This window comes from Mauremys mutica, chromosome 1, assembly GCF_020497125.1.
Source record: "Mauremys mutica isolate MM-2020 ecotype Southern chromosome 1, ASM2049712v1, whole genome shotgun sequence".
NCBI lineage: Eukaryota > Metazoa > Chordata > Testudines > Geoemydidae > Mauremys > Mauremys mutica.
This window is the reverse complement of record NC_059072.1, coordinates 317,477,389-317,497,776: the sequence shown is the minus strand read 5'-3', so window position 1 is coordinate 317,497,776 and position 20,388 is coordinate 317,477,389. Positions and strand designations below refer to the sequence as shown.

At 45.9% G+C, this 20,388-nt stretch overlaps 1 protein-coding gene across 1 annotated transcript; it reads left to right on the top strand.

Moving 5' to 3' along the window:
• The first annotated feature begins 680 nt into the window (after positions 1-680).
• LOC123345390 (arachidonate 5-lipoxygenase activating protein) lies at positions 681-13,105 on the top strand. Its single transcript, XM_044982202.1, has 5 exons — positions 681-949; positions 7,770-7,869; positions 8,903-8,973; positions 10,214-10,295; positions 12,553-13,105. The coding sequence occupies exons 1-5, from the start codon at positions 880-882 to the stop codon at positions 12,713-12,715; spliced, it is 486 nt and encodes a 161-aa protein (XP_044838137.1). The 5' UTR covers positions 681-879; the 3' UTR covers positions 12,716-13,105.
• The last annotated feature ends 7,283 nt before the right edge of the window (positions 13,106-20,388 follow it).

Genomic DNA, 20,388 nt, shown 5'->3' with positions numbered 1-20,388 from the left:
TCACTGGAGAAGACTGCAGTCTGTAAACCACTCATCACTGGCAAGGGGGGATTGGCCAGCTGCTTCTGCCTAACCCCAGTACCTTTCTTAAGGCCTTGCATAAGGCCTGCAGCCTGGGGGTTTACCAGGCTGGAGCTCCCCATCTCCCATGCCATATTCCCTAGCACTGCTCCAGCTCAGGTACCCTTCTCTCTCAGGCAGCCAGGTCTTTCTCTCTACACACCTAGAGAGACTGACTCAGCCCCCGATTCACAGCCCTTTTGTGGCCTAATTGGAGCGTGGCCCCAGCTGTGGCTGCTTCCCCAATCAGCCCAGCCTTTTCTCTCAGGAGCGGGTACCTGCCCCGCTACAGGTGGGCATAAGGGAAAATGAAGTAATGACTGGGTCTGACTGTTCAGTAATACATTTTCTCCTAATATCTCTTGTAGTACTGGGATGCCTGCAGACCCTGACATGGCAACCGCAGCTGCTTTCTTGCAGCCTAGAGCTCCATTTGCTTTTGACTGGATTTCCTAGAATTGTCACAGGTGACCTTCGGTATTGTGACGACGCAGCTTTTTGAAAGAGGAGATGTCTCTCTACAGTATTTATCCTCATGGATCATGGACAAATTGCCTTAGGTTGCTATGGGCAATATCTATAGATACATTTAATCCACACCTGGAGGAAAAGGCAGCCAAAGAGCTTGGGAGATATGGACTGCAGCCATGCTACTCTGATATACTTCTAAATAAGAGGGGCTGTGGTGTCGTGCTGTGAAGCCATCAGAAAGATTTAATGATGCAAGATAAGATAGCCCGTCACTTCCTCTTCTTGTGCTTTCTGGGGCTGCGCTGCTGAAAAGGCTACAGAGTCCACTCTGACAAGCCTGCTGCCAAAATGGACCATGAAGTGTTGGAGAGCATTGTCCTCCTAGCAATAGTCAGCCTTATCAGTGTTCTCCAAAATGGTAAGAAAAGATAATCATTTATTTTAGGGGGAAAGAGGAAGCTGACAAAGAGGGTAGCGAATTCCTGGTATCTATTATGCATTGAATATTAAATGTAAATTGACCTATTTTAAATATGTTTTTCTCCTGTTGTATATGGCTCTGTGTGCATATATGTGTGTGTGCATATATGAGCAAGCTTGGTTTCAGAACTTTTTTGACCCCCTTTCCTTTTTAGTTTTTTTGTACTAGTGGCTGGCTATATTAGCAGTGACATGATACTGATCTTTGGTTTACTATAGTAAGTTTATTAAATGTATGTCAGTATTAGCAGCCACTGTCTGCACCTCTGTAAATATGTCCAAGAACAGAGAACTGGTTTGGGAAGTTGAGCGACTGACATGAAACATGGATCAGATCCTCAGCGGGTGTAAATGAGTCTGATCAAGGGTACTGAACTGAATTATACCAGAAAAGATTCTGGCCTGGTTACTCGTTCAAGTTAACTAGTTATCCTACTTTCCTGAAACTCATTCTTCAGTCTTTCAGTTTGCTAGTTTTAACCTCTTCTTGGCTGAGAATGTTATAAATGTCCTTCATCAGAGGAATTAGAATAAGATAAGCTCTGAAATATCAATCTCTTTAGCTCAGTTTCTTTTAAGGTTCCTTAGGCAAACTAAATGTTTTTCTTCTGCAAACTTTTTACTTGGCACTCATGTCTTATACATATTCGATCCCCTAAAACTTGACCCAGGAGACACACAGATGGGTGACTTTTTAAAACATGATTTCATTTATGTTGCCCCAAGTTCCAGGAGAATTGTGAGATGGCAGCCTGAGACATAGCTACCTGACCTCCTCATTATGGGCCTGATCCAAAGCCCTCTGATGTCAGTAGGAAGATGACCATGGTGCTCAATGGGCTTTGGATCAGGCACCATGTGCAGTTTTAGGAACGGAATTCAGTAGGGGTAGATCATTCTTGGGCTACTTAGTTTGGCAGCGGGGGTGGGTGCGGCACAAGCAGAGCTGCAACATTCAGAGTGAAAATGCAGCTGAGCAGTCTGACAGAGAGCTCTTATCTCTCACAAAAGCAATGTGTTTGTGGTTTATACCCAAGATAAAGCCACTACGCGTTTGCAGGAACAGGCTTTGAGATGATGATCTTGGAGCAGGGACGGTGCCTTACTCTGTTTTGTACAGTACTGGCAAATAAATAACTATCATTACTAGTGGTTGTGCATTCACATTTCATGGCAGAATTTGGCCCCTGGTAATCAAGGCACATCCATTAATAGATGTGCCCAGGTATGTTTCCAGTTATTTTACCAGAGGAGTTTGGGGAGACATAGTCCAAAGACCTATATTTCCAGTACAATTCCTTTACTTAATCCAGGAAGCTTGTCTTTTCTTGTTCCACTCATGCACATTTTATATAGCATTGAAATCTGACTGTCAAATTATTGATCCAAATCCTTGGGTCTGGCAAGAACTATGCTTGGCACAGGATCCAGGGTAAGACAAGTTGGGGGTGGGGAGGGAAGGAGGAGGGGAAATGTCGTTTGAAAACCATCTTTCCCCTCCCCTGCTTCTGGGGGCAGCAAGGTTTAATTTGGCTCCTGGTGCAAAAGAGAACTGCCTGAGGGGTGCTATGGTCACACCTTGGCACACCTCAGTACAGCCATATCACAAGTGGTGTGGGGATGTGTAGTAGATCTCTACAGGTATGTCTTCCCCTATATCTTCTTTGCTCCATGAAGTGGCGCAAAGGACACGTAGCAAGAACCAAGGTGTGTAACCCGTGTGTGTGTACAAAAATAAATGCATAATCATAAAAGTGGTAAAGTGAGCTGAATTTGCATTTCATACCCGGAACCAGCACTACCCCATATTTACCTACGAGGTCACCCAAAGGAAAATGGGATTCCTTGGAACATGTTCAGATGTTATTAGCACACACTCAGGGCATGCAAAACACTGCACTTGACCATTGTGTGTAACTCCCAATGGTCCCGTCTCTGTGTTCTGTTGCGGCTCTCTGCCACCAATCAAGGGCAGTGTAAGGGCAGACTTGTATACCTTCCTCCCCCTCCCCCAAAGTCTTTTATCTATGGTGTTAGCCCCATAATGAAAGTGGTGATAAGTGGAGTAAAAAATACCTTATAGGAATATGAGATTAAAAAACAAGCACCACTCATGGGAGAAGAAGTTATGTTAATGTTCCAGTTCAGCAAAGTGCCATTTGGATGAGAAATCAGTTTTACACAGAAATATACCCAAAGTCCTGTTTCCCTGAACAGCAGTAGAGACATCCATTACACAGGCTGTTCCAGAAATCCCAAGCCAGCTACTGCAGCCAGCGCTGTGCCTAAGCAGAGGCAGTCTCTCTGCCTCTGCTTCTTAACAAGATTGTATGGCAACTGTGTCTATCTATCTTAGAGTTTTATACTGCCCCTCGTCACCACAGCATCTGAACACCCTCCATGTAAAACTGATAGCAATAATGAAGTCCCAAGTGGACTTCAATGGAGTCTCTCTTACATTTCTGCCTTTATGGGGTCAGAATTTTGGTGGGCTGGGGTGGGATTTTTTGGGCAGGAGAGGGTTTAATGGGTTGTTAAGGGTGTTTGTATTGTGAGTGTCACTTGAGGTGGAAAGGCTGTCTCAAAGAGAGAGGTTTCGCAATATTTCCTAAAGATGGTCAAGCCTGGTCTACACTAGGCGTTTAAATCGGTTTTAGGAGCGTAAAACCGATTTAACGCCACAACCGTCCACACTAGGAGGCACCTTATATCGATTTTAATGGCTCTTTAAACCGGTTTCTGTACTCCTCCCTAACGAGAGGAGTAGTGCTAGTATCGGTATTACCATATTGGATTAGGGTTAGTGTGGCCGCTGATCGACGGTATTGGCCTCCGGGCGGTATCTCACAGTGCACCACTGACCGCTCTGGACAGCAATCTGAACTCGGATGCAGTGGCCAGGTAGACAGGAAAAGCCCTGCGAACTTTTGAATATTTCCTGTTTGCCCAGCATGGAGCTCCGATCAGCACGTGTGGCGATGCAGTTAAAAATCAAAATAAAGAAAGAGCTCCCGCATGGACCATGCAGACGTGATCGCTGTAAGGGCAGGCAAATCTGTTCTATCAGCGCTCCGTTACAGAAGACGAAATTCAAAATCATTTTTTTTAAATCTCCAGACAGACGCCATAGCAGGGGCTCAGCGCACTGCTGCGTGACAAGCGTAACGGAAAGCCAAAGAATCAAATGGACGCTCATGGACTGAAGGACTCAAGTTATCCCACAGTTCCTGCAGTCTCCGAAAAGCATTTGCATTCTTGGCTGAGCTCCAAATGCTTCTAGGGTCAAACACCGTGTCTGCTCGGCAATTTACGCACCCCCCCCCCCAGAAGTGAAAGGGAAAACAATCCTCTCTTGACTCTTTTACATGTCACCCTATCTTTACTGAATGCTGCAGATAGACGCGATGCTGCAGCCGTCATCACTAACATCCTCACTCCCCCCCCCCCGCCATGGGTGGCTGATGGTACAATACGACTGATACCCGTCCTCGTCATCAGTCTATTGGCACATGGGGCAGTGCAAAAGGGCTGGTAACCATGCCGACTAGCATCAGTGAGGTCAGTCAAGGGCGCCTGGCCCTAATTTTTCCTTGTAGATGGTGCAGTATGGCTGGTAACCATCCTCATAATAGCAACAGGGGGCTGAGCTCCATCAGCCCCCACCCTTCATGTGTAAAGAAAAGATTCAATTGCCCCTGGACTAGCAGAGGGATGCTGGGCTCCTCTTCTCCACACTCCTTACTGTCCTGTCTGGACTATCATAGCAGCTGGAAGCTGCCTTCCATTCATTTCTCACTAACAAGTCACTGTGTCTTATTCCTGCATTCTTTATTAACTCATCACACAAGTGGGGGTGCAATGCTATGGTAGCCCAGGAAGGCTGGGGGAAGAATGGAATCAACAGGTGGGGTTGTTGCAGGAGCACCCCCTGTGAATAGCATACAGCTCATAATTTCTGTGGGATCTGACACAGAGCAGCTGTGCTCTCTGGCTCTATGATACAGTGGTTCTCTAGTACACTTGCCCATATTCTAGGCAGGACTGATTCTATTTTTAGATACCAAAAAGGAGGGATTGACTCAGGGAGTCATTCCCAATTTTGGCTTTTGCGCCCCTGGCTGATCGGCCAGGGGCACTTATGACAGCAGCAAATGGCACAGTGCAAAAGGACTGGTAACCATGACCATCTTATTACCAATTTATGGTATGGTAGATGGTGCAGTATGGCTAGTAACCATCTCTGCTATCATGCAAAAGCAAAAGCATGCTTCTGTGTAGCGCTGCTGAATCGCCTCTGTGAGCGGCATCTATTACACATACGGTGACAGTCACAAAAGGCAAAACAGGCTCAATGATTGCCATGCTATGGCATCTGCCAGAGCAATCCAGGGAAAAAAGCCGCGAAATGCTTGTCTGCCGTTGCTTTCCCAGAGGAAGGAGTGACTGATGACATTTACCCAGAACCACCCGCGACAATGATTTTTGCCCCATCAGGCACTGGGATCTCAACCCGGAAGTTCCAAGGGGTGGGGGAGGCTGCGGGAACTATGGGATAGCTACGGAATAGCTACCCACAGTGCAACGCTCCAGAAATCGACACTAGCCTCGAACCGTGGATGCACACTACCGATTTAATGTGTTTAGTGTGGCCGCGCGCACTCGATTTTATAAAATCTGTTTTACAAAACCGGTTTATGCAAATTCGGAATAGTCCCGTAGTGTAGACGTACCCTCAGACTCTGGATTCAGCTGATCTCCTCTGTAAGTGTTTCATAGATGAATCCCCACAACAGAGAGAGCTTTGTCCCCAGCTCTCCCATGCTTCATCCTGGGCTTTGAGATCTGCACTGTCCCAGAAGGGTGCATCAGTCACAGTGGTTCAAGACTGAAATTAATTCTTTGATGTCTGGGGCTTAATTGCTTGGAAAATTGGGACCACCGCCTTAAACTGTCATTGGAAGCTAACTGGGAACCAGTGGACAAATGTGGGCACAGGCCTGATGTTCTTACAGTTGCCTGAGCCACGTAGGGGGGCAGCCACATTTGGCATCAGCTGAAGCCTATATATTGTCTTCATATTCAACTTCATGTACAGTGAGTTACAGAAATCCAGCTTGGAGATGACAAATGCACAGATCATTGTTGCCAGGTTCATGAGGAAGTGGTGAAGTTTCCCAGCAAGCTGGGAGGTGAAAGAAAGTATTCTTGGCAACTGATGCTACCTGGTTGTCCACACTTAGCAAGGAGTTGGCCAGGACCCAGAGGCTTCACACCACTTTCATGAATAGGAGCTGTATGCCTTCAATGGAGACAGTGTCTGGGCCAAGTGTTTCATCTTTCCAGCCAGCATCACTTCATTCTGACCTGGGAACCCCCATTAGCACCACACCCTCCCCTTGGCCACATGGACCTAGCTCCCTGCTTTGTGTCCAGCTGTTGTGCACTACTCCAGGATTTCAGATGCACCTACTGTTGGGCACAAAGGAAAGTGCTTTAGCACACCCATTTGTTTTCAGAAGTCTGTGATTCCATACAAGATCCCTGATGGCAGGCCAGCTGCACCTTTTGAGCATAACACTACATCCGTTTGTCATTGTTGAACTACTCTTATGACTCAGGTCAAAGTGTGGTAGTGGATGGCCCTCCCAGGATATACAAGCGTTAGTGTTTAAAAACCAGTTGGGTCTTCGATCCTCATGGAAAGCAGGCTAGATGTGACTCTACTGTCTAGCAATAAATTTAAATGTGTCCATTTATAAATTAGCAAAATTATAAGGGTGGGACAGGTGAGGACGTGCAAAAGAAAAATCTGTTCCACTTTTTGGAAGGGTTCATGGTAGAGGTTCTTTGAGATCCAACACAAGCCCAAAACAATGCAGGGGTGTGTGTTTGAGATCTCTGTACCATAGATGTACAACACAGATCACCGATACCTAAAAGCCAAACCCTCAGATTCCTTCTCAGCTTTTCTTCACCCCTTACTCAGAGGAACTTTCACTGATTTAAGTGGAAGTTTCCCAATTAAGGGCTAAGTAAAAGCTGAGTGTAGCTACCACCCAGATCCCTGTTTCCACCCAAATGAATGGAAATAGGAATCTCCCATACATTGGTACTGTGATATAGTGAAGCTTTGATCTTCACTCCATCAGTTATGGCCATTTCATCTGCAGGTGCCTGCCCTAGCAAAACCAGCCCAAATCAGCTGTGTTGTTAATCCAGCCTTGAGATGGTGCTGTGACCAGTAATCCCATATGGAAGCCAACGAGATAAAGGGCAAAACACCCTCCATATCACCGGGGAGGGGACAGATTCTCAGAGCTCAGTAAAATCTGACATCTCTTCCAATGAGGGGTGAGAGTTGGGCTTAACACAACATGTCAGGAATGTGAAAGGTAACTCAGGGAAGGGTTTGATGCATGTTCCCCCAGTTTGGATATGGAGCTGTGTGATGTGGAGACAAAATAGCAAATAAAATTTTTCTTTTGTGAGCACTGGGCTCAGAAGTGAGGCCCCCCAGACCCCCAGAAAAACACGTAGGCACTTCAGAAGAGATTACATGTTACATTTGCGAACTAAAGTGCTTGGTTAAACCTAGATGAGAATGTGTTGGCCCAAATTCTGCTCCTGTTTACACCAGCACACCGTTCTGGTGCCAAGAGGGATACAGGGCTGTCGAGTGAAGAACGCAGCCCATTATACTGAGCATGCACAATGTGTCCAGTTTAACCCTCAGAACAAACCCTGCCTTTCTTTAACAGCCTTTTTTGCAACCAAAGTGGAGCATGAAAGCAAGAACTATAACGGCAAGACTTTCCAGCGGGCTGGATCTTCGGCCTTTGAGCGTGTCTTCACTGCCAAGTGAGTATGCAAACCACATGGTGGGGCAGGGAAGAGAGCAAGACCTTCGCTGTTGAGGTTAATCTTTGCCTTCGCTTGTGGCCTGAGCCAAAGTCCACTGAAGTCAATGGAAAGGCCTCACTGATGTCGGATCAGGCCCTTGTACTTTATTATCATTATTATTTATTTTATAATTGTGCCTCGGGGCGCCAAGCAAGATCAGGAATCTATGGTAGTAGGCATTGCACAAGCACATAGTAAGAAAGAGTCCCTGCCACAAAGAGTCTATGGTCTAAACAGGCAGGATAGAGGTACAGAGAGGTGAACTGACCAACAGGAGGTCAGTGGCAGGGTTGGGAATAGAATTCTGCTCTCTCGAGTCCCTGACCTGTGCTCTAGCCATTAGGCCAGGCTGCTTTGTTCTTGCGGTCACTTGTGATTGCCTTTGAAAAGGGGAATTTCACTATCACCCAAGAAAGAAAAGAAAATTACATAATTATTTATTTGTTAAGCACTGGAAGTGTGCTCTGTACTTTACAATACATAAATATACTCCCCTGCATGGATGTGTATCCTAGGCCCCATAAAGGAATATTTCCCTCTACAGTGACATTCCCTTATGAACAAAGTGGCATAAATAATTCCTTTTTAGTAAGCTATAGAAAAAAACCACAGGCAGATTTTACAAGAGCCTTGGCTTTGCTGTGATTCCCACCCTCTCTTTTGCCTTATTATTGAGTTTTGATTAATTTTGATTTGATTAATATGGACCAGGGCTACAAGAATTGCCCAAACTGATACGGTGTGTCAGGCATTTAATATATGAGACATGATTAACCACAGCAGTTCAGGAGATGGATTTCACACACGCCATCCATTTTGCACTGCTATTTCTGACGTGGTGGATGGATGACCCCCCTCGTTGTCCCAAGGTAACAGGGAGGTAACTCTCCAGATGCTCCATATGTAAGCTGGTAACTGTGTTTCCAAGGCAGAAGGATATTTTTCCTCTTCTCAGTATGTTTTTAACTCCTCCTTTTTAATTCCTTCCTAGCCAAAACTGCAGAGATGCATACCCGACGTTTCTTGTTGTGCTTTGGTGTGCTGGGCTGCTTTGTAGCCAAGGTAACACGTACTTCAACTCTCTCTCTATATATAAACATATATAATTTGTGTGTCTTCTGAGGTTCAGTTTAATATTGTCTCTTAAAAAGGCTCGTGACCTGACCCCTCCTCCCCACACTTCAGCAAGGGACAGACTGAGGTTACTCTGCCAGATTGCAGAGAGGAAAGGCTTGCAGCCTCGAGTTGCTAATGTATTAACTGTTCACTCTCCTGTGAGTTACGTTACAGACAGGAACGGCTCACGGTTAAACATAGCCCGGATTGGTCAGGAACCTGGGGCACCAGTTCCCAGCTGTGGTGTGGACGAGACAGCGAGGGTTCCTAATGGAAGCGTGGTTATTTTGGGAGACCCCTTTCAGAGCACAGGGCCCAGAGTAGTCAATCCATTCAACCTCCTATAATCCACCAGTGATGGCAGATTGGAAGGACACTGCCAGAGGAGATTAGTGCTGTCAGACTGCTGCAGGGAAATAGTGTCCGGCGTGTAGGGGTGTTTGCAAAAGCTGCATTGCTCATTGCTGCCTTCTAGACTAGCCTTCATTTCTGAGCGCCCAGTTCAGCAAGGTGCTTACTCATGTGCCTAATTTTAAGCATGTGAGTAACAGTCCCATTAAATTCCGTGGGAGTATTCATATGCTTAAAGTCAGGAACACACTTGAGTGCTTTCCTGAACCCTGGGGTAAGTCATTGTTTCTGGGTAACAAGGGGCTTGGGCTGCTGGCCTGGGAAAAGCCAGTGTTAAAACACAAAGAAAACCCTTTTTGTGCTGAAAACTGAATTTCAGACCACAGTACGGTGCCTGGCCTGCTGCTGGGGTAGTGCAGTGACCTGCTGCCCTGTACTCAGGGCTTCTGGGGAAACCAGAACATACGCCAGATTGTGCTCTTGGGCGCATGCAGTGCAGCACTCATTGAAGAGCAGAGCATGGTCCTGCGTGTGGGCCCAGCACTGGTCCTCATGCACTGCTGGAGCACTCCTATTGACTTTCAGGTATAACAGAAGAAGGCAGAATTTGGCCCACAAGGTTTTCTGCAAAGGTGGCAGGAAATATCGTGCAATTCTCCCCATAATTTATTTTCTTCAATTTCTGGGTCCCACCGCTCATCCTGCTTCTCAGAATACAGACTTTCCCCAGTTTTCCCATCCAGCATGAACAGCAATATGGACCTATGGATAATGAGGCCTACATTGGAGACTTAGATGGTAGCTTGTAATATGTGTTGCTTTATCTTCCTTTCAGCTGCTGCTGCCTTTGCTGGATTGATATATTTGTTTGTGAGGCAAAAGTACTTTGTTGGCTATCTGGGAGAGAGGACACAAAGGTAAGCATTCCCTGGAGTGCTTTACAAGTGTTTTGGGTGATAAATGTTTTCATGGGTAAGGCATCTTGACACCCTTCTTGTTCAATATGTATATGGGTACGTTTTCACTGCAGAGTTAACTTGAGTTAGCTACACTTGAGTTACTCCTCTCAAGTTAGTTTAGCTCAAGTGATAGCAGCCACACTGTGAAATAACACTGGAGTTGCTGTGTCCACACTGGAATTACATTCACTGATTTATGACACTAAGGCCTTGGCTACACTTGCAAATTTGCAGCGCTGCAGCAGGGTGTGAAAACACACCCTCTCCAGCGCTGCAAATTGCGGCGCTGCAAAGCGCCAGTGTGGTCAAAGCCCCAGCGCTGGGAGCGCGGCTCCCAGCGCTGTACGTTATTCCCCACAGGGAGGTGGAGTACGGACAGCGCTGGAAGAGCTCTCTCCCAGTGCTGGCGCTTTGACTACACTTAGCGCTTCAAAGTGCTGCCGCAGCAGCGCTTTGAAGTGCAAGTGTAGCCAAAGCCTAAGACTTCTGGGGGCCCATCCCATGGTTCTTAGTGCTGTAGTAAGATGAGACACTCTATGAATTCTTTCACAATGTATTGTGGGAGAACTTGTCTGTCCTATCTGGGCACACGGGGGTAATTGTGGGAAGGCATTGGAGGACTAGCAGCACTCAAGCGGCCTGCATCCACACTGCAGAGTGGTTGTGTTAGCAGCAGATGAGTTGTGCTAACTCCAGCTTTACACTCTACCCCGCGGCAGGCCAGCCAACTCAAGATAAAAACACTGCTGCACTCAAATTAAGGGTTTGTGTGTGTGTGTCGATGGGAGTAGTTAGAGGCAACACTCAAGCTATCACTTGAGTTAGCGTTGCAGTGAAAACAAGCCCTGTTTCTGCCTACCCCAGCTGGTGTATTTGAATGTCTTACCCAGTGTCTGGTTGAGACTGGGCTTAGATGAGGGCAAAATGGCTGAGGCTCAACCCAGACAAGACCAGAGATAAGCCTGTTTTGAATTATTTAAGATGGAGCTGAATATGTTTGCCTGCTTCTTAAGCAATGTTTCATGCTAGGAGCACCCTAGAGCTCTGTAATCAGGCCTGGAGATTAAGATGGTGTTTTGATCTATGAAACCCTAAATGGCTTGGAACCTGCCTAACTGAGAATCCACCTCTCTCTCCCTTGCACTTGGTAGAGGTACTGGAGCTAATGGGCCCCTGGTTTAAAAGGGCTGTTTCAAAACATTTTCCATGTGGGGTTCACCCCTCTCCTTGTGCTAAAATAGCCTGGATTTGCTAACCTTCAGGCCATGTCCGTCTATTCTGGAGCCAGTCTGGATCAGTAGGTTATTGCGTTTTTGATCAATTGTGTATAAGTGCCCAGAGTTTACAACTAAAGGGATAAATAAAACAAAGTACAGGGTCCACTTTCCCATCACTATCTCCCATTAATTTTACACACCTGCACTGACAGACTGATTCCACCGGTAGTTAAAGAAAGAAGAGGTTTGTTTACTGGATTATCTCACATACTTAAAGTAAAAAAACCCAAAAAACCAGATGTTCAAGTACATATTGGAGTAGAAGAATTACACAGAGCAGCACTTGGGCTGGGCAGAGCCCCAAGATGCTGGAGTGGAATAAGGGAGCTGATTTTTCTATCATCTTACTATTCTTTTCTTTGTTAATAAAACAAAACTCTGGGAACAGGAGAGTTTGGACTTGACATGCATTGTGGACTGTGTCTGCAGAGCAGGTGGGGGAAAGGCTCCTGCTCACAGTGATAATTCAATGTATGTCTGTGTGATTACCTCTCTCCATTTGCAAAGTGAAAGAATAAGGGTCCATTCTCCCGTTGATGTCTACACAGCTCCTATTAAGGTTAATGTGAGTAACATCCAGGTGTACAAAATTGACCCCCATAAATTTTACATACCATTAAAACAAGGGTATTGAATTAGGTTTTAAATATGATCAGACATGATCATATTTAATAGCTAAGACACGTGTCTCTCTTTGCACTTGTTAGTATGAAGAAGCATCAATTCAGCACTGGGGGGCCCAACTTGATTTACACCTCTGCATCTCTGCTGAAATTAAAGGGGTTGAACGGGTGCAAGTCAATGAGGAATTTGGCCCATGGATCTGAGCTTCTGAGGTCTATTTAAAGTGATTTGAATGACAGTTATAGAGGTTGAGCACTTTTCAAGCAAGGTGATCAATCTTGGTATATTACTTTTCTCTCTCTCTTTCTCCCCAGCACTCCCGGTTACATATTTGGAAAACGCATCATATCATTCCTGTTCCTCATGTCTGTTGCTGGGATCCTCAACTATTATCTTGTCCTCATTTTTGGAAGTGACTTTGAAGTGTATATAAAAACTGTAACCAACACCATCTCCCCACTGCTACTCATTCCTTAATTCTTTGCAGCATTAGTGGTTCAGTGTGCTTTACAGATCAATATCCAGAAGCAGCTATAATTCAACTGTTTAAGAAATGAGCCTACAAACCCTTTTAGACTGCTGTAAATCTAAGGCTCTGTGGGCTTTGTGGTTTGATTTAACCTTTTTCCTACAGTAAAATGATTTATTGTGACCAGTCAATGTGCCCTAGGAAGGGTAATACCTTCCAATTAATTCTTCAGATTAAAAAGGTTAAAAAAAAGAAACAACCAAAAAAACATTTCAGATTGAACAAAACATTCCATTCTGATTTTAAGCACCTTGTAAATGTTTTTAAAATAAAATTGAAGGCAATCTCAAAATGAAAAGTCATTTTGAACAGAAAAATCAACCTGTTTCATTTCAAAACCGTTGAAACAAAACTCAACTTTTTGGAATTTTTGAGGGTTTTTTGCACAAAAAATGTGAGGAAATTGACATGAATTCGCAAAATGTTTTGGTGTCACTGAATCTTCATTTTTCAGCCAAAAAATGTTTTGGCCGAATTTCATTCATCTTCAGTTGCCATGAAAACCCAGAGCTCAATCCTGCAATCATTACATCTATACAATGTTCATTGCAGTCAACGGGAACCAAACCCCTAGTAGTGCATGACTGCAGTTTGGGTCTGAATCTCATTTACATGAAAGCCTCTGTAGGGTAAATGGCCAGAGGAGTATACAGGGATGTTAGTGTAAATGAGACTCCATTATCTCTGAGATTGTTTTGTTTTTGTTTTTAATAAAGCAATCTAAAAAGACAAAAGTGGTTTGTCATGTCGTCTTCATTTAATGCTTGATCCATCGATGGCAAAACTCCCCGTAAAGTGAAAGGCAGGAGCAGGGCTGAGCCCATATTACAAGCTAATAGCTATGAACACAATCTAAAGAATGCATATTTAACAACTCCTGCCCTATTAGTGGGTTTAATTCCCTGCTTACAACACTGATATGCCCTTACAAGTCAATATCAAGGGATGGTTTGATTAGATGCCAATGTAGGCAAACAGACAAAACTCTCACTTTTTAAAGATTGCTACCATATTTATGCTTAAGCTCTTAAATCTGTCTGATGACAGGCGTGCAGGGTGAGTAGAGCTCTATTTATAACTCCACTGGGAGGGGTGGAGACTATCTGCTGTGAGGAGAGGGAGAGGGAGAGGGAGAGGGAGTTGAGCTGTTTTACAAATGGAATCCTCAGAAAGCAGCTGATTTACTGTTTCTCTCTCTCTCTCTCACACACACACACACACACACGCACATTGACAAAACAGAAGAGTGTATAATATTGATCATGCATAACCTAAACACTTTGACTTACAGCTCTAGAAAATTTACCTCCTGGTATAGTGAAATGTTTTTTTCCCTTCCTTAGCTTCAAATCTTCATGACATGTTTCAGATAATTGCTTCACAATCAGCTTTTCTGCTGCCCCATACCGCATTACCTCAGCATCAGTCACATCATAGGGTACTCCAGGGGCGTTCTGCACCAAAAAATAAAAATTCTGCCCTCCCAAAATAAAAATTCTGTGCATAATATTTTAAAATTCTGCAAAAATCTGCAAATTTTATTTGTCAAAATAACACTACATAATCACATCAGTTTCAATTATTTTGGTAATTTATTTCAAAATTCCTGTGAGCAGGTATGTCTGTACCAATACAGACACACACACAAATTCCCCCAGGAGTAGAGAGTTAAAGAAACCCCTATGACAACACAGTTCCTCTTTCTCTGCCCCCTTCTTCCCTCCAGAGCAGAGCTGGGGGGCAAGACACCCACAATCCCTTCCCCCAGAGCCCACCTGCAGCCCCCCCAGGCAATACACCCAAACCCTCTCCTCCCCAGAGCCCAACAGCGCCCCCCTTCCCAGCCCAGGTACCCGCATCCCCTCCCTTCCCAGAGCCCAGCTGCGGGCCTATCCCTTTCCCAGACACCCATCCTCCTCCCCCCACCCCCAGAGCCCAGGGATCCAGAGGGAGAAACAGTCTGATGCTTGGTCCCAGGCTTGCACAGAATTTCCTGCGTGCCGCCCTCTCCTTCCCTCAGGGCATGCTGGGAACTGCAGCTGCCAGGAACCCTCTAGCTCCTTTCCCCTCCAGCAGCAGCATCTTCTATGTGCAAGCTGGGGTCTGCCAAGTCCAGCAGCCCCTAGTGGTTGCTAGCTGCATTGCAGCCCATTTCTGTGGGGAAAGGAAATTCTGCACACACCTTAATTTCTGCACAATTCTGCATTGTGCCGTGGCGCAGAATTCGACCAGGAATACATAGTGTTAGGTAGTTATGGTTAAAGACCACTGGGATTTAACCAACAAAGGTAAGGATAAGATGGAGCATGCCTGTTTAAAAATATTTAACTATTTCTAGAGATGGGCTTAGAAACCTTGGGCTTCCCATATAACAACTTCACCACTGTTGGCTGGCAATACTAATATAGAACATAGAATCATACAATATCAGGGTTGGAAGGGACCTCAGGAGGTCATCTAGTCCAACCCCCTGCTCAAAGCAGGACCAATTCCCAACTAAATCATCCCAGCCAGGGTTTTGTCAAGCCTGACCTTAAAAACCTCTAAGGAAGCAGAGTCCACCACCTCCCTAGGTAACCCATTCCAGTGCTTCACCACTCTCTGAGTGAAAAAGTTTTTGCTAATATCCAACCTAAACCTCCCCCACTGCAACGTGAGACCATTACTTCTTGTTCTGTCATCAGGTACCACTGAGAACAGTCTAGATCCATCCTCTTTGGAACCCCCTTTCAGGTAGTTGAAAGCAGCTATCAAATCCCCCCTCATTCTTCTCTTCTGCAGACTAAACAATCCCAGTTCCCTCAGCCTCTCCTCATAAGTCATGTGCTCAAGCCCCCTAATCATTTTTGTTGCCCTCCTCTGGACTCTTTCCAATTTTTCCACATCCTTCTTGTAGTGTGGGGCCCAAAACTGGACACAGTACTCCAGATGAGGCCACACCAATGTCGAATAGAGGGTACTGATCACGTCCCTCGATCTGCTGGCAATGCCCCTACATATACAGCCCAAAATGCCATTAGCCTTCTTGGCAACAAGGGCACACTGTTGACTCATATCCAACTTCTCGTCCACTGTAACCCCTAGGTCCTTTTCTGCAGAACTGCTGCCTAGCCATTCGGTCCCTAGTCTGTAGGGGAGCACATGAACGTGCTCTCACTGAAATCAGTAACAGAACAGATTGTCTTCACTGGGAGTGAAGTGAGGTCCATCAGGCCTGGTCTACACTACAAACTTAGGTTGACATAAACCGAGTTAAGTCAATCTAATAATGTATGTGTCTATACTACCAAGTCCCTTCCACTGATCTAAGTGGCCTGTAAAGTCAACTTCCGTACTCCACCTCCGCGAGAGGCATAGCTCTTGATTCAACATCCACAGGTCAATGTAGGAATAGTGTAGATACTGCGTTGTGTCCAGGGGGTGTCCCACAGTGCTCCACTGTGACCGCTCTGGAGAGCACTTTCAACTTCACTGCACATCAGCCAGGTACACAGGAAACAGCTGCTCCCCTGTTAAAACCCTGGGAACTTTTGAATTTTCATTTCCTGTTTGATCAGCATGGAGAGCTCATCACCACAGCTGATCATGGAGACTCAAGCCCGCAAACACAATCCAGCATGGAGCACACAGCAGGTGGTGGGTCTTATTGTTGTTTGGGGAGAAGAGTCTGTGCAGGGAGAGCTCCAATCCAGCAGAAGAAATGCCAAGATCGCATGGGGCAGATGGGCTCCACCAGGGACACACAGCAGTGCCACATGAAAATAAAGAAGCTTCATCAAGCGTACCAGAAGACAAGGGAGGTGAACAGCCATTCTGGCTCTGCCCCACAGACATGCTACTTTTATAAGGAGCTGCATGCAATTCTCGGTGGTGATCTCACTACTACCCCAAAACGCTCCATGGATACCTCCCAGGACCCCTGGGTGACCTTGAGCAACAACGAGGAGAACATGGTTGATGAGGAAGAGGAGGAGGAGGAGAATGTGAGGCAGGCAAGCAGAGGATCCATTCTCCCCAACAGCCAAGAACTGTTTTTAACCCTGGAGCCCATTCCTTCACAGAACCAGTTGGTGGTGGAGTGTGATGCCATGGAAGGCACCTCTGGTCAATACATATTTCCCATCAAACTGTAGGGGTCACATGCTATTATTTTTTATGTTTAATCTGAACAAAAAAGTAGGTGTAGTGGGTATCACTGGCCACTCCAGCTATGCAGAGGGTGCTCTCCAAAAAAGGCTTGTTTATGTCCACGGGGATGGCCTGGGAATACTCCATGGAGATCTCTAGGAAGCTTTCGTGGAGGTACTCTGCAATCTTTTGCAGAAGGTTTATGGGAAGGGCTGCTGTATTTCATCCATCATGGTAGGACACTTTCCCACACCACTCTAGTATTAACTCTGCCGGCATCATTGCAGCACACAGTACTGTAGCATAAGGCCCAGGTCTGTATCCACATGGTTGCAGCATCTGCTCCCTTGCCGCCTCTGTTACTTTCAGGAAAGTGCTATCACATAGGGTCCCCTAGAGGAAATTGGGGAAGTTTTCAATGTTAGCCCTTAAACCGCAAACAATTCGACAAGTGATCCATCCTCTGTTTGGTGAAATCTGGGTTACACAACCTGCTTTCCCAAACATGCCATGGTTGTGGTTGAAAGGGATAACTGAGCATTTCAAGCAGTTATCTGCACTGGTGATATGCTAGGTCACTCCAATCCTCAACTCTGGGAACCAGCCTTACCCTGCTCTGCTATGAAAACCCCCATTCCTGGGCTGGTCACACACAGCCTCTGGCATATAAGATGCTACTTGGATTATGCAACTGAATGACACTAGCCAATATCTCCGGTCCCAGACACAACCTTAGGAACCTCCGTCTTGCAGTGTCCAGTTATGCCCGCTGGATGTTGCAAGCTTATATGAGTTCATCAATTTAACAAAGAAATTGATATGTACCAGGCTTGTTATCCCAAGGGGAGTCTCTGACAGGTTTCAAACCAAACGCACTGCTTCAGGTAGAATAAACAAACAGATTTATTAACTACAAAGATAGATTTTAAGTGATTATAAGTCACAGAATAACAAGTCAGATTTAGTCAAATGAAATAAAAGCAAAACGCATTCTAAGTTGATCTTAACACTTTCAGTGCCCTTACAAACTTAGATGCTTCTCACCACAGGCTGGCTGGTTGCTCTTCAGCCAGGCTTTCCCCTTTGATCAGCGCTTCAGTCGCTTGGTGGTGATGTCTGAAGATGGAGGTGGAAGAGAGAGGAAGAACATGGCAAACGTCTCTCTCTTTTATCATGTTCTTTCTTCCCTCTTGGCTCCCACCCCACCCCCTGCTTCAGAGTCAGGTGAGCATTATCTCATCTTAGTCCAAAACTGACCAAAGGAAGGGGGATGACTCACTTGAAAGTCCAACAGATCCTTTTTTTTTTTGCTGCCTAGGCCAGCGTCCTTTGTTCCTGTGAGGCTGGGCTGGGTTTGTCCCATATATGCCCTGATGAGGTGTGAACTGCCTCTCTGCTGTTGGCAAGTTTTTGCCTGGGCTTATTTAAGCCATGAAGACACATTTTCAGCCTCAAAGCTATATATACATGAAATTATAACCTATAACATCACTATAACAACAATGCTCAGTGCATCATGAGCCTTCCGAAGACACCTGACATGACAAACTTTGCATTGGATACCACACAATCATTTTACAAGGATGAACATGGGGGTGCTGGGTGTTCCCCCAAGGTACAGAGCATCACAACTGGTGCCTGTCCTCAAGCACCATCCAGGTTTCTAGGGGAAAGGGGGCTTTTCTCAAGTTCCAATCTGTGCTCCCAAGGATGTTTTCACAAAAGCAGCAGCACAAGACTTCTCGCTTAGGCCTCATGGCCTTACTCACCATGGGTGTAGCAGCAAACCAACTCTTGCAATAGCCTGCAGTTGTGATTACATTATGGCTTGCAGTGGAGTGTATTGAGGGATGTTTTTTTATTACAAAAATTAACCTTGCACCAGAAACAATGTATGCAGCGTCAGTATTACCTCAAGGTCGTCTATCAGTATAGTATAAATAGTCTCCTACATTTAAGCATCTTCATATCAGCGTCGTGGCAACCGTCCATCTCAAGAAGCAATGGTGTAAGCACCAAAGCAGCTCAGTTACTATGGGTATGGATACACTGGCGAGTTGCAGCGCTGGAAAGCCTCCACCAGCGCTGCAATTAGTAAGTGGCCACACCTGCAGGGCACTTCCAGCGCTGCAACTCCCTGGCTGCAGCGCTGGCCGTACACCTCACTCAGCATGGGGAATAAGGATTCCAGCGCTGGTGCTGCAGCGCTGGTCATCAAGTGTGGCCACACACCAGCGCTGTGATTGGCCTCCAGGGTATAAGGTGTATCCCAGAATGCTTTTATAAATTACTCTCTTTGTTTTGTCATGCAGCCTCTCTTTGTTTTGTTATGAACGAGCTCCGATCCAAAAATCCCCTCTGTTTCACTCCCTTCCTGCCTGCCTCTCATTTGATTGTTTACAGCCAGGTACAGATGATCACAGCAAACAGGAGCTCTGTTTGTTTTTTAGATAAGCAACGGAGCTCCGATGGAGCTCGTTCATAACAAAACAAAGAGAGGCTGCATAAAAAAACAAACAGAGCTCCTGTTTGCTGTGATCATCTGTACCTGGCTGTAAACAATCAAATGAGAGGCAGGCAGGGAGGGAGTGAAACAGCGGGGAGTCGTGTTGGCTGCAGGCTGTTTGCAATTAAGAGTTAAGACTAAGGGGTCAGAAACATGTTCTGATTTTTCAATGCAGGAAGCTAAACACACAGTGTTGGCTCAAAAAATCCCCTCTCTCTTTCCCCCCGCTCCCTGTCACACTAGACCCCACTCCACCCCCCTCTTTTGAAAAGCACGTTGCGGCCACTTGAACGCTGGGATAGCTGCCCATAATGCATCACTCCCAACAGCGCTGCAAATACGGCCACACACCAGCGCTGGTAGCTGTGAGTGTGGCCACACACCAGCGCTGGCCCTGCACAGCTGGATGACCAGCGCTGCAAACTACCAGCGCTACAAACCATAAGTGTAGCCATACCCTATGTGTCTTGCTCAGCATTGCAAGCAGTGACTATCCTTGCCACAGCTAATGCAGGCGCAAAGCACAGGGCCAGAGGAAGCCGGACAGTATAACTGCGGCCACAGTTGTGCTTGTTCCCCTTTTAACTGTGTCATACTGGTTTTCTACACGGATTAGCATTATTTGTATTGTGGTGCCCAGGCGCGCTAGGCTGGACCAGGCCCTCATTGTGCTGGGCACTATATAAACATAGAACAAAAAGACAATCCCTGCCCCGAAGTTTAGCTTACAGTCTACGTAAAGAGTCATAGCTACAGCGGTACAAAAAACGGCAGGTAGAGCAGCCATTATGATTTCCCACCTTGTTTGCCAGATTCCTGCAACTCAGCCTTTGCACTATGCATTCCGTTGACTTCATGTCCAAGTGAAGTTTCTCAAGTCCCTGAAGCCTGGCGAAGCAGCACAGCACAAAAATTGGAACCTGGATGTTTGGTTTGTTATTTTTCACCTGTTCAGACTTGGTTTTCAACATGGAGTTAGAATACATG